The sequence below is a fragment of the Lolium perenne genome, chromosome 2 (genome assembly GCF_019359855.2).
Source record: "Lolium perenne isolate Kyuss_39 chromosome 2, Kyuss_2.0, whole genome shotgun sequence".
In the NCBI taxonomy this organism is placed as follows: Eukaryota; Viridiplantae; Streptophyta; class Magnoliopsida; order Poales; family Poaceae; genus Lolium; species Lolium perenne.
This window is the reverse complement of record NC_067245.2, coordinates 235,148,312-235,160,271: the sequence shown is the minus strand read 5'-3', so window position 1 is coordinate 235,160,271 and position 11,960 is coordinate 235,148,312. Positions and strand designations below refer to the sequence as shown.

The window sequence follows — 11,960 nt, the reverse complement described above, 5'->3', positions numbered from 1 at the left end:
AAAAGGTAAGTGACCAAATATGAGGTGCCAAAAAAATCCAAGAAAAAAAAGTTTTATAGTACATAGAGGATGACATGCGGGTCCCATTTAGCAGCAGCGGTATCACCGTTTGAGAGGCGGCAGGGGATCGAAAGAAAAAGGCAAGTGACCAAATTTGAGGTGCAAAAAAAAAACTCCAAGAAAAGAAAGTTGATTGCTCGTAGAGGATGACATGCGGGTCCCAATTAGCAGCAGCGGTGTCAACGTTTCCAAGGCGGCAAGGGATCAAAAGAAAAAGGAAGTAGCCAGAAATCAGGGGGTCAAAAAAAATCCAAGAATAGAAAGAATTTTGGTTCATAGAGGATGACATGCGGGACCCATGATCCTGCATCGTAAACGCTCGATCGGAGAGCGTTGAACGAGATGGCGCGATCGAGAAAAAAAACAATGCCAGAGAGGCTGCCATCTGGGCCCTACATCCCTCGGCGGTGCGGATTTGCGTTGACTCGGCCGGCGAACCCGAGAATTCGAGATGCACCACGTACCGGGCCACCATACGCAACGTTTTGACCGTTTTCGTCGGGCTAGGTGGCCTCAAAAACGAGAAAAAAAACGTTTTGACATGCACAACGGACAGACCCAAAATCGTCGGCCATGGTACACCAGCAACCACGGCGCGACTTCAACTTCGTCGGCCATGGCAACTTTTCTTGTAGTGTGAGCACTTATTTTACATTCACAAAAAAGGAGCTTGATCTTGTTCTACTATCTTTTTTCTCAGATATAAGTCAGATGTGTGCACAATGGTTGGCCATCCAAACTCTGTTAAAGCAGGTTCTGAACATATATAAACCATGAATACATAAAGACACGCGCAAACACTTGTCGCTGAAAAGATACTTTCCGTTGCGAAAAAATCAATGTAATGACTAGGAAGAAGAATGCGATAACAAATTAATTGATAAACCATTTGATTTGTTTTCGACTAGGACTAGTTGATTGGAACTATTTGTGTGAAACAAAAGCAGAGCACTCACGCTGCTCCTAGGGGCGGCACAGGCGAAACCCTAGCTACCGCCCCGCCTCCCCTCTCATGCCCCTCCTACCCGCCGCCTCGCTCTACTATTATCCTTGTTCTGAACTTTGTCATTGGTAGACCCACAAGCTTTATATGTGTTGGGGTCTGCCACGCTTGACTTTGCAGGCTCACAACCGCCATCTGCCTGATGTCATACGTCATTTTAACGCCGATGTTGATTTCCACGCAGACCAGCTGTTCATTGGTGTCGATTTAGACGAGCCTTGATACAATGACCATCACAAAAGAGGCGAAATCTAAGCGAAGGTTTGGATTATGAGCTACAGGTTTGGAAGGGAGGTTTATTGAAGCGTGTTCAGCTTAGAGACATGGTTGATCCAACAACAACAACTTTTGCATGTTGTCTCTGAAGCTGGGAAAGAAAACAATGCAACGGTGGTTGTCGGTGTTTTTACCGGCAACGCTTAAATTGGGGTGTTGCACGCGTGGAGAACCAGGGTTAGCACATATGAGACAAAATTAAATTTAGACAGGTTCAGACCTTGTGAGACACGATGAAAATACCGTACTCTTTTTTGGGGGTTTTCGTATTGAATTTGTTTTCTACGCTCGGGCTTGGTGTACGGGGCATTGTGGAATTTGTGATGCGTTAGACTGAATGTGTGAACGTTTGGCCCGAAAGTTTTGTGTTTTTTTTGTGTGCATGAGATGACCATGCTATCACCGGTTTTGAAGGCAAAGTGGAAAACTTTCCGTTTTTATCTATGCAGTGTGTTTTAACGAACGTGCCACAAAATTGTGATGGTACCTAACAAAGACACAATCAAGAGGTGTGTTTCATCAAACGCTAGAAAATAATAGTGTCATGTAGCAATTTTTTTCTTGTATTATTGTCCTTTTGCTAGTTCTAGGTTAACCGAGAATTAAGTTAGTTTCAAGTCAACTCCAAAATCATTAGATTTGCATTGAGATTCGAGCACATTAGAATTACACGTAGGTGTGTAATTACACAAGAATATGCAATTGCACATGAAGTAAAATTAGGTGACCAAGAATTAACTTAGTTTTATATCGACCAAGAATCCTTATTATTCACTTTTACACTGGAGTATTCATAACTGGATTTTTATTTTCGACTCTTATGTAGATTTCGAATTTTATGGATTGCAAACACATATTTTGTCACTAGACGCTCCATTCCGAAGCAAGCCCCGACCCGGCCAAACCCCAAATCCCAACCCCGGAATGGCCGCCACCGACGCCGCGAAGCTCTCCGTCTCCGGCCAGGCCTTCGCGGCGCTCCTCGACTGCTGTGGGAACGCCGCCGGCGACTGCGATGGTCTGCTCTTCGGCCGCGCCGTCCGCCCCCCGCCCCCTCCCCCATCCTTCTTCGACGACGACGACGACGCCCCCACCTCCTCCGCCCCAACCCTATCCATCTCCATCACCGGCCACGCCTCGCTCGCCCAACCCGCCTCCCTCTCCGACGCCCTCGGCCGTTTCCACCCCTACTCCCCCGGCCGTCCGGACGCCGTCGGCTTCTTCTCCTCCCGCCGCAGCGCGACGCTCCGCCCCTCCATGCGAGAGGCCGCCGTCGCCCGCTCCCTCTCCAAATCCCTGCCCCCCGCCCAACCCCTCGTGCTCGTCCTCTTAGCCCCCTCCGCCTCCTCCAACCTCTCCACCCACTCCTTCGACTACCGCGCCTTCCTGCTCGTCGATTCCCTCCTCGTCCCCGCCTCCCTCCAGGTCGTCAACGTGGGTCCTGGCTTCTGGGGCCAGTACCACACCTTCGCGGCGGAGTCGCCAATGCCGTGGATGCCTCGGCCGCCGGCAAGGGATTACGGCCTCGGGGAGAAGAAGGCGATGGATCGGATGACGCAGGGGTTCGGGCCGAGCAGATTACAGGCGATGCTGACTTCGGCCAGTGGGTACACGACCGAGGTGGAGGAGTTGTACTCTGGGATGCTAAGAAAGCTGGATGGGCTTGCTCGGGAGACGGAGAACAGCGGTCGTCAAGCGCGCCATCAGGTGGTAGTTGGCTTTGCTTGTTGTGTTTCTGTTAAATTGATGTGTTTGCGTCTGCGGAGAAATGCATATTGCTTGTGCATCAGTTATTGCTGGCATGAAACGACTCTTTGCAAAGGGTATCGTTCACATATTTGGAAGGTTACGAATCGGAGAAATTATTTGGCATGCTTCATTATTGAAACGCGACTTCGCTTTGAAGGCCAACATAGACTTGTGGTATGAATTGGTTGCAAGATGAATGTTTAAACTTGTTTCCGTACGATATGCTGATTTGCTCCATGATACAACTTACGGCTAACTTCCTTCTCCATGATATATTTTTGCCCATCTAAATCAGAATTTAGACATGTTAAGTGCTTATAAATTGTGTGCACGATGTAGTAATTTTTTGATCTGTTAAAAAGAGACTGCATGGATATGTATGCTTGCATTGAATACGTATTGCTTGCATGTGCAATTATGCATCGGTAGGACATATACAGTCATTCTTCTTATTGCTGCATTTATAGATTTTGCTATTGTCTTTTTAATCTGCAGTATGTCTTCTCTCTCTTTAACAAAATTTGCAATTGGCCAGCATATCTCACGAGGTAGCTTAGTGAAAGTGTTAGAGTGGGAAATCATACCTGCTGTAGAAGATCCAGGTGGCTAAGTGAGTTGGGAATGGTAGATAATATACATTCTACAGACATCCTGTTAGAAGGCTCATATGAAAGGATATCTCGATGTTTCGTGTCATAAATCTAACATTTGAAGCTACCAGAAGTCAAAAGAGAGTGTTAATTTCCTTCCTCTGCATGATCTTGATGCTAGAATTGGAAGGTATCTCATAGTCGGGTTTAAGGTAGAGTAGTTACACATACAAGCTATGTTATTTTTGGGTGCAAGTCTTGCCCTATAGGAAGCATTGTGCAATGTACAGTTGCGACTAAACTACTGAAGTGTGCATTAATCTTGGACTTGAACTTGTGCCATTTTTTGGTTTTAAATTGAAATAGTTATAAATCCTTGGTGCTGTTGTTCTTGGTTAGTAAATTATACATGTGCAATTATGCATCAGTAGGACATATAAAGTCGATTCATCTTATTGCTGCATTTATAGATTTTGCTGTTGTCTTTTTAATCTGCAGTATGTCTTCTCTCTCTTTAACAAAATATGCGATTTGGCCAACATCTGTCGGTATCTCATGAGGTAGCTTAGTGAAAGTGTTAGAGTGGGAAGTCATACCTGCTGTAGAAGATCCAGGTGGCTAAGTGAGTTAGGACTTAGGAATGGTAGTTGATACACTCTACAGACATCCTGTTAGAAGGCTCATATCAAAGAATATCTCGATGTTGTGTGCATAGATCAAACATTTGAAGCTTCTAGAAGTCAAAATAGAGTGGTAATTTTCTATTTTTATTCAACTGCATGATCTTGGTGCTAGAAATGGAAGGTATCTCATAGTTGAGTTTAAGGTATAGTAGTTACACGTACAAGCAGCTATGCTATTTTTGGGTGTAAGTGTTGACCTATAGGAAGCATTGTGCAATGTACAATTGCTCCTAACTACTGAAGTGCGCATTATTGTTGGACTTGAACTTGCTACAGGCTGCATGGATCTGCTGAGCTGGTCGCCGTATGACCAGGCTCCGCACGTTTGCTCGTTATCATTCCCAGTACTTCAACGATGCTTATTGATTGATTGGTGGATCAGATATAGTTGTATTTTGCATGTACTGGAATAACTTCAATGTGTTATTCTTTTCGTCCCTTTTGATCACCAGTTTTGGAAGAATTATCTTTTGGTATGTTACTGATATCAACACTAACGATTTCTTACCATGTCTATGCTAATGTTTGTGCAGGAATACAAGAACTCATTGCTAAGGAGACAAATTGCCGGGCTGAATTAAGAGCAGAGATCTCGTCCTCAGCAAGGTACAGCTGACCTGCCCATTACTTTGTTTGATGTGTGTAATGTTTATTCTGAATCATCCTGCTATTTGGCTACTCGTACCTTTTGCAATCTCACTTGGTGTCTTCCTATTCCTTCTATTAGTTGATTCCGAATCATTATACAGCATCACCTGATCAATTCTGAACTTATATTTGCGTCTTACTTATTTGTTTGCACATGTGTGTTGTATTGGCACAAGTATCATGTTTTTTCATGTACTCTCAGTCTCCACCTATATTTCTCTGTGTAGTGGTGTAACATATGCTCATAAAGAGGGTCTCCAACCTGAATTTTCTCAACATGGAACGTATTTGATTATGACTTTCTTAAAGCTGTTTATGATTTTCTGTTCATTTTGGTTGCAGCTGTGTACATTCTTCAAGGAAGGTTGCAAGATTTGAAGCCAGGATCATTGAACTGTGTTGAGAAGTGTCTGCCTATTTCTTCCTCTTTTTGACTGGGTCCTCTTTTGGGCTTCCACCATGGTGTGCTTGTTCTTGTGAACAGTTAGATTCAGGCGGTTCGAAGATGCATAAACCAGGATAGTGACGGTGAAACCAGCTATATTTTGCATGCAAGTATGAGACTTGGCATCATTTTGCAACTGCCCACTTTGGTAGGCACATGACTAGTGCTCCGTGTTACGCAGTTCAGCAGATTCAAGTCTAATTTGGATTTGCTTTACCGATACAGTCTGTAGTGTATGTGTGCTGTGACTTGTGAGTTGTGAGTGCGACTTGACGCTGGTCGCCGAATCGACGTCAATCGAATCGGAGCATGCTTAAACATGATGTTCCTCTCTTTAAAATCAAATGTAAAATCTGGGTTGTACTTTGCTTCTTGATTGATCAATATAAATATGAGGATATTTCTCGAAACGAAAAGATTAGCTTATGTGATGGTCACCTTTATGTGATCGCTTATTTTCAAGTGTCAAGTTCAAAATCAAGTGTCATATTAGAGTCAATTAATATGAACCGGAGGAAGTACAATTTTCTGTTCAACAAAAACCAACTCGACAATTCTGTATCAGGCGCATCGACCATTTCAACAGAAAAAAAAAAATCCGGAGCTTGGAAAATGGAAACCTCCTTCCACCTTGATGGCCCGCTTGCCAGAGGCGCATCTTATTCTTGCGAAGGAAGCTTTTGTAGCTAAAGAATAAATGACATTTCCGGGGACAAAATCGTAAAAGAACAAGTATCCACCCATCTCCACCGTCCCTTTCTTCCTCCCGGTCTCCTCCCTCTTTCGGTGTTGGGATTCCTCCTTTCTTCCCGGACGCCCGCCTCCGCCTCCGCCTCCGCCTCCCGGATCGCAATTCCGCATCCGCCCGCCGCCGCAGCCGCAACCCCAGCCAGCTCGGGCCCCATGGCGCGGCGATCCGCCCCGCTCCTCCGCCGCCTCCTCTCCTCCCCGCCCCCTCTCCCCGGCCACGGCGGCGCGCGCCGCACGGTCACCTACATGCCCCGCCCGGGCGACGGCACCCCGCGCGCCGTCACGCTCATCCCGGGCGACGGCATCGGCCCCCTCGTCACCGGCGCCGTGCAGCAGGTCATGGAGGCCATGCACGCGCCGCTCTACTTCGAGTCCTACGACGTGCACGGCAACATGCCCGCCGTGCCGCCCGCCGTCATCGACTCCATCCGTCGCAACAAGGTCTGCCTCAAGGGCGGCCTCGCCACCCCCGTCGGCGGCGGGGTATCCTCCCTCAACATGCAGCTCCGCAAGGAGCTCGACCTCTACGCCTCGCTCGTCAACTGCGCCAACGTCCCGGGCCTGCCCACCAGGCACAAGAACGTCGACATCGTCGTCATCAGGGAGAACACCGAGGGCGAGTACTCGGGACTAGAGCACGAGGTCGTACCCGGGGTCGTAGAGAGCCTCAAGGTATGCCTAATTCCCCGCCTCTTCTCTCTCTGTGTCTGTTGTTTAGAGGATCAACCCCAGTCCTGATCGCTATTGCCGGTACATTGTATACGATCATTAGATTTTGCAGATCACTTCTAGTTCATGGTTGACAAGACAGAGTTGTCACTATTCGAGTAGATCGCATGATTTATCCTCGACAAAGTGATGCCGGAAAGGTTTTTCTCTTGATGTATGTAAAATTGAGCTATCTGAATTTGTCAACATGATAAGATGCTTTTCAAAATTGCTTGCTAGTTTAGTTAATCGCATTCATGCCTCAGAAGGTTGAAACTGGGAATTGGGGGTACAGTTGGTTGTGCATCTAGGTAGACCTGTTGAATCAAAATTTGCTGCCCCCATTATGGATCAAATGATGCCCTTTCAGTAGCGAAAAGAATGGTTCAATGTTCCGCATGTGCTTCGATTATCAAATCTTGGGATGTAACTTAGGAGGTTTCTAATAAATAATTGAATTAATTGGGTTTCAGCAATTTCCTCCTGGTAATTGCTTTAATATTACTACTATGAGTTTGAGTAACTTTCTAGTTTATTCAGAAATTAGAATATTGTTCTGATATCATGCATTTGTGGTTGACACAGATCCAAAGCTTCTCGTTAAATTTAATTCATTCATGATGGTATATTCAGTACCAAGCACTCTAGGCCTTCTTTAGAATCTACTGTTGGTACTATTTGTCCAAATCGTGATGCAGTGTGCCATGAAGCTGCTATCATGATTTATGGTGTGTTTATTCTACCCAATACTAATAGCCAATAGGCTCTGCTGGTTATTATATATTCACATATATATTTACTTGAGCATATGATGTGAAAAATACATGAATATCACGGGGTTAGCGTGGATTCCGTTAATTATCAAATAGATCTAGATATATTGAAAATGTGCTGTCTATATTCAAACTATTCATTGTACATGTGCTTATTTCTTGTATTTTGTTGTCTTGTAAGCCTATGAGCAGACCTGTCTTGTCTGTCTTGACTTTTCTGTGTGAGTTTATTCAAGAATCTATAAGTGAAAATATAATTGCTCAGCATGTGCATTCCTTTTCAGTTTGTCCTCTCGATTTTTTCCTTTTTACTGCCACTGATTCGAGTTTTTAGGTGATCACGAAGTTTTGCTCTGAGAGGATTGCCAAATATGCTTTTGAGTATGCTTACCTTAACAACCGAAAGAAAGTCACAGCAGTGCATAAAGCAAACATCATGAAGCTTGCTGATGGTTTGTTCTTGGAGTCCTGCCGTGAGATTGCCGCAAAATATCCTAGTATTGAGTACAATGAAATCATTGTTGACAATTGCTGTATGCAACTTGTTTCAAAGCCTGAACAATTTGATGTTATGGTATGCATCTAATCATCCTGGTATTCCCAAATGTTTCTTTCAAGTATGCCATTCCTTGGGGTTACCTGCAGGTTTCCTAACTTGCATCTTTTGATTGTTTTGGTAGGTTACGCCCAATCTTTATGGTAACTTGGTTGCCAACACAGCTGCAGGTCTTGTTGGAGGAACAGGTGTTATGCCTGGAGGTAAGAATTTAGTCTGTATTTGTTTATGTGGTCAGTTCTTCATACATACAATTAACATGCCAACACTTTTTTCTTCCTGGAATTCACGATTATTTTCTGATCGCTGATTAGCGTATTTGATGCTATAGTACTTTTTAAGGCTTTTCATATGTTTAATGCTCGTTTTCTTTTGGAATAATGACTGACATTTGATGCTGTCCCTTTTCTTGAGATGTTAGAACCACATGTATGTATTTTTTAAGCAAACTCAAGTTTGAGGTCTTTGATATATGTATGCTGCATCACGTTGCAGGCAATGTGGGCCAGGACCATGCCATCTTCGAGCAAGGTGCTTCTGCAGGAAATGTGGGAAATGACAATCTTGTCGAGCAGCAGAGAGCAAACCCTGTCGCCCTGCTTCTATCGTCTGCCATGATGCTGAGGCATTTGCAGTTCCCATCGTTTGCAGACCGTCTGGAGACTGCAGTGAAGCGTGTCGTTGAGGAAGGCCGATACAGAACAAAGGATCTCGGCGGCGACAGCACGACCCAGGAAGTTACTGATGCAGTTATTGCTAATCTGGCTTAGATACCTGATGCAGGCCTGAAGAATCTATTCTTTTGGGGGGCTGGTTTACAAGTCCCACCCAACTCCCGAGCGTTATTTTTCCGTACAGCATTAGATCATCTATTCTGTTTCAAAATAATTGAGGAACCCACCAGGATTTTTCTTGTCACGATACTTTGTAGCAGGGTAAACGCCTTGCATTGCAGGGTGAATCTGACATACATGGAAAGTTTATTGTCAGTTCTGGTTCATGGTTATCATCACTGCATGAACCTGGATCTGTTATTCTGAATTATCATCTGAGATTTTGCATGGTTATGCAAGGTCGTGCTTTATTTTGCCCTGTAAGGATTTTGGTCTGGATTCTGGAAGTGTCGGTTTCTAGTATACAGAAATATATTACTACCTCAGCTTAGAATTGCCTAATTCTCAGCCCTTTTTTTCCCTCGTATGCAAGAGATTTACTTATATCTATGTACTCTGTATATCAAATCGAAATTCGGAGTGCTTAGGACTGAATTTTACACCTTTTATGGCCTCTTTTCCAATTGATGTACTTTAAAGTCAAGATGGCAACCGGATAATGGTATTCCAATCCAATTCTTCATGCCCGGTTCAATCGATGGATGCCAGACAACCCTGGAGCTAGTAGTATTCACGTCATGATTTTTTTTTTGTCTACAAGTAAATAAAGTTGCACTGAAAATTTAAGCTCTGTGGATGTGACTTCCATGTCCAAAGAAAATAAATCAACAAACGATAAAGTCTCGAAAAAAATTTAGTACTATCAGAGAGCAGAGCAGTATGGAACTTCTGAGTAAACGCTTGGTAAGATTACAAAAAAAAAAGGGAAAATTTGATTCTGTACCATTAAAAGATCCACACTTTAGAAAAATACCAGTGAAATCTAGTTCCGTTATTGCCTTCTGCCACGAAAATTGGTTCAGCTTAGCCATTTGAGACATCGAAAAGTGTATGAGCACCAGCACTTTGATTTTTAAAAACATATTTTTTGAATTCTAAAAAAAATATTCGCATATATATAAATATTTCAAAGGTACGGTAGGAATTTTAAAGAAAAATATGTTGTATTTTGAGCTATATAAAAAGATAAATTTCTAACAAATATCTACCTTTATACGTAGTCAAATTTTTTTTTCTTATTTTTTGATAAAGGGAATATATTAATATCAAAAGATACCAATTACACCCAGCCTCTGCAACGACGCCCCACCCTAATGGCAGTACGGATGCACACAGCCAAAAAAGAGAAAAGAAAACTAAGAAATAAAAGTCCCGCTATAGCCTTCTAGACATAGCCAATGTTAAGAAAATCGGTAATCGTTAACTGCTCGGCCGGCTTGGGAGTAGCAATTAATCGGAATTCAGATGATTAACAGATTTAATCGGTCGGCTATTAATCGGTGCAACCTACATAAATTAGCACCTAAAAAAATTGTAAAAGAAAAATAATAATATATGAGCCTCTATATGTCTCTCCCTACTTTAGAGTCTAAAATCCTCGAAAAACTTGTACGCTTCTCCTTCATGACCTAATCTTTAAGGTCAGGAGCGAATCAGGATCCAGTAGCCGAAGCCGTGTTCCTTCCTTCCACTTCTTCTCCTCTCACCTCTGAAGTTTATATTCTCCCACCACCTACCTAGGGTACTACCCCTCTTACACCTCAACCGCCTAACCTATTGAAGGCGTACTCTAGGGACGAGCTCCTCATGGTGATCGAGCTGTAATCTGAGGTCTGGGAAACTATGAGTAACTGGTCTGGGAGCGCAAGAAACTTTTTGGCAACAGTGGAAATGAAGCTACTGGAGGCTGCAATCAAGCGGGAGCTTCGCAAAATCTACTTTATTGGGGAGGGGTAGCGCTTGTATTAGCGATATGCATTGAAAATATTGTAACTTTTTTTGACCAAGTGTGGTAGTTAATCGGAAAAATACCTAGTAATCGGACTTTCGGACAGATTAATCGGGCTAAAGGATTAACACAAGAGATTAATGGTAATCGACAAGGTCAAGCCCCTAGTAGCGATTAATCGGCCTAGTAATCGTTGAATCGGCCTAGTTTTTGAACAGTGGACATAGCAACAGTAATACAACCACCACCGTGACAACACCTGAAGTACAGACTCTCCAAAAGCGACGCCTCCAAGAAGGAAACAGTGCACCAGCGCTGTCGTCGCCCGATCAAAGGTCTTAGGATTTCTCCCTGAAGATAGTCCCAACTCTCAAAACAATGCCTCCAACAAGAACATTGCCAGGCACAACCAGTTAAGGTCAGACCTTGGGTTTTCACCCTGAGAGGTAAGACTCCGAACTTTCCCTGTGCTGCCGCCCCCACATGCATACCACTGCTGCAAGCCCGGAACGCCAAGCAGATCCCTCAACATCACGTTGACTCGAACCTCCTTTAGTCAGTCCACCAATCCGGCCTTCATGATATTCTTTCTTCTGACTTCACCATGGACCAAAAAGTCACCAGATGTCAACACGTAATATAGCTTCGCGGCGCTCCTCCGGAACCAAACGGTCGGAATAAAAACATGGGTGCGCGCGACCGAATACCACCCGATCCGACAAGCTGCAGGCAAAATATGCACTGTTCCATTCGCCGGTGAGCTTTCCGGAACTCATCTCTCCGACGGATCAAAGCAAGCCCGACCTCTCGATAGATCTTCATCTTCGCTTGCGAGAAACCCGAGGACCGCCACCAAAAACAAAGCAAGACCAGCAGCCCCCACGCCGCCAGTCCCTCCTGCCGGATCACCAGGGAAGAAGACGGCGGCGCGGATCAAGCGTCCACCACTGAACCGTCACCGGGGCGGAGGCCGCCACCGCTCCATCGAATTCTCCATGGCTACCGACGGAGAGCATCAGACCCCGGCCAAGTAGCCGTGCCGCCCGGCTTCCTCCAACGGCGCTTCATCACCTCCCATGGAACGCCACCTTGGAAAC

General features: G+C 44.5%; 2 protein-coding genes across 3 annotated transcripts; both read left to right on the top strand.

Annotated features, from left to right (window-relative positions):
- Positions 1–2,204: 2,204 nt before the first annotated feature.
- Positions 2,205–5,830, top strand: LOC127335268 (uncharacterized). Its single transcript, XM_051361888.1, has 3 exons — positions 2,205–3,046; positions 4,895–4,967; positions 5,352–5,830. Exons 1-2 carry the CDS (start codon positions 2,264–2,266, stop codon positions 4,940–4,942), a joined length of 831 nt encoding a protein of 276 aa, XP_051217848.1. The 5' UTR covers positions 2,205–2,263; the 3' UTR covers positions 4,943–4,967; positions 5,352–5,830.
- A 405-nt stretch (positions 5,831–6,235) lies between these two features.
- Positions 6,236–9,325, top strand: LOC127335267 (isocitrate dehydrogenase [NAD] regulatory subunit 1, mitochondrial). 2 transcript variants are annotated; one of them, XM_051361887.2, is made up of 4 exons: positions 6,236–6,876; positions 8,032–8,259; positions 8,366–8,444; positions 8,737–9,325. In XM_051361887.2, exons 1-4 carry the CDS (start codon positions 6,358–6,360, stop codon positions 9,009–9,011), a joined length of 1,101 nt encoding a protein of 366 aa, XP_051217847.1. In that variant the 5' UTR covers positions 6,236–6,357; the 3' UTR covers positions 9,012–9,325. The 2 variants fall into 2 exon arrangements, with proteins under 2 accessions (XP_051217847.1, XP_051217846.1); XM_051361886.2 differs by having other exon boundaries at positions 6,239–6,876; positions 8,020–8,259.
- Positions 9,326–11,960: the final 2,635 nt, after the last annotated feature.

What these genes read in the sequence shown, in the direction of transcription:
- LOC127335267 (XM_051361886.2), top strand. Translation starts at nt 6,358, where the DNA reads ATGGCGCGGCGATCCGCCCCGCTCCTCCGCCGCCTCCTCTCCTCCCCG. An exon ending in GGGTCGTAGAGAGCCTCAAG is followed by an intron (nt 6,877 to 8,019) that starts GTATGCCTAATT and finishes TCGAGTTTTTAG; the next exon opens with GTGATCACGAAGTTTTGCTC. An exon ending in AACAGGTGTTATGCCTGGAG is followed by an intron (nt 8,445 to 8,736) that starts GTAAGAATTTAG and finishes ATCACGTTGCAG; the next exon opens with GCAATGTGGGCCAGGACCAT.
- LOC127335268 (XM_051361888.1), top strand. Translation starts at nt 2,264, where the DNA reads ATGGCCGCCACCGACGCCGCGAAGCTCTCCGTCTCCGGCCAGGCCTTC. An exon ending in GTCGTCAAGCGCGCCATCAG is followed by an intron (nt 3,047 to 4,894) that starts GTGGTAGTTGGC and finishes ATGTTTGTGCAG; the next exon opens with GAATACAAGAACTCATTGCT.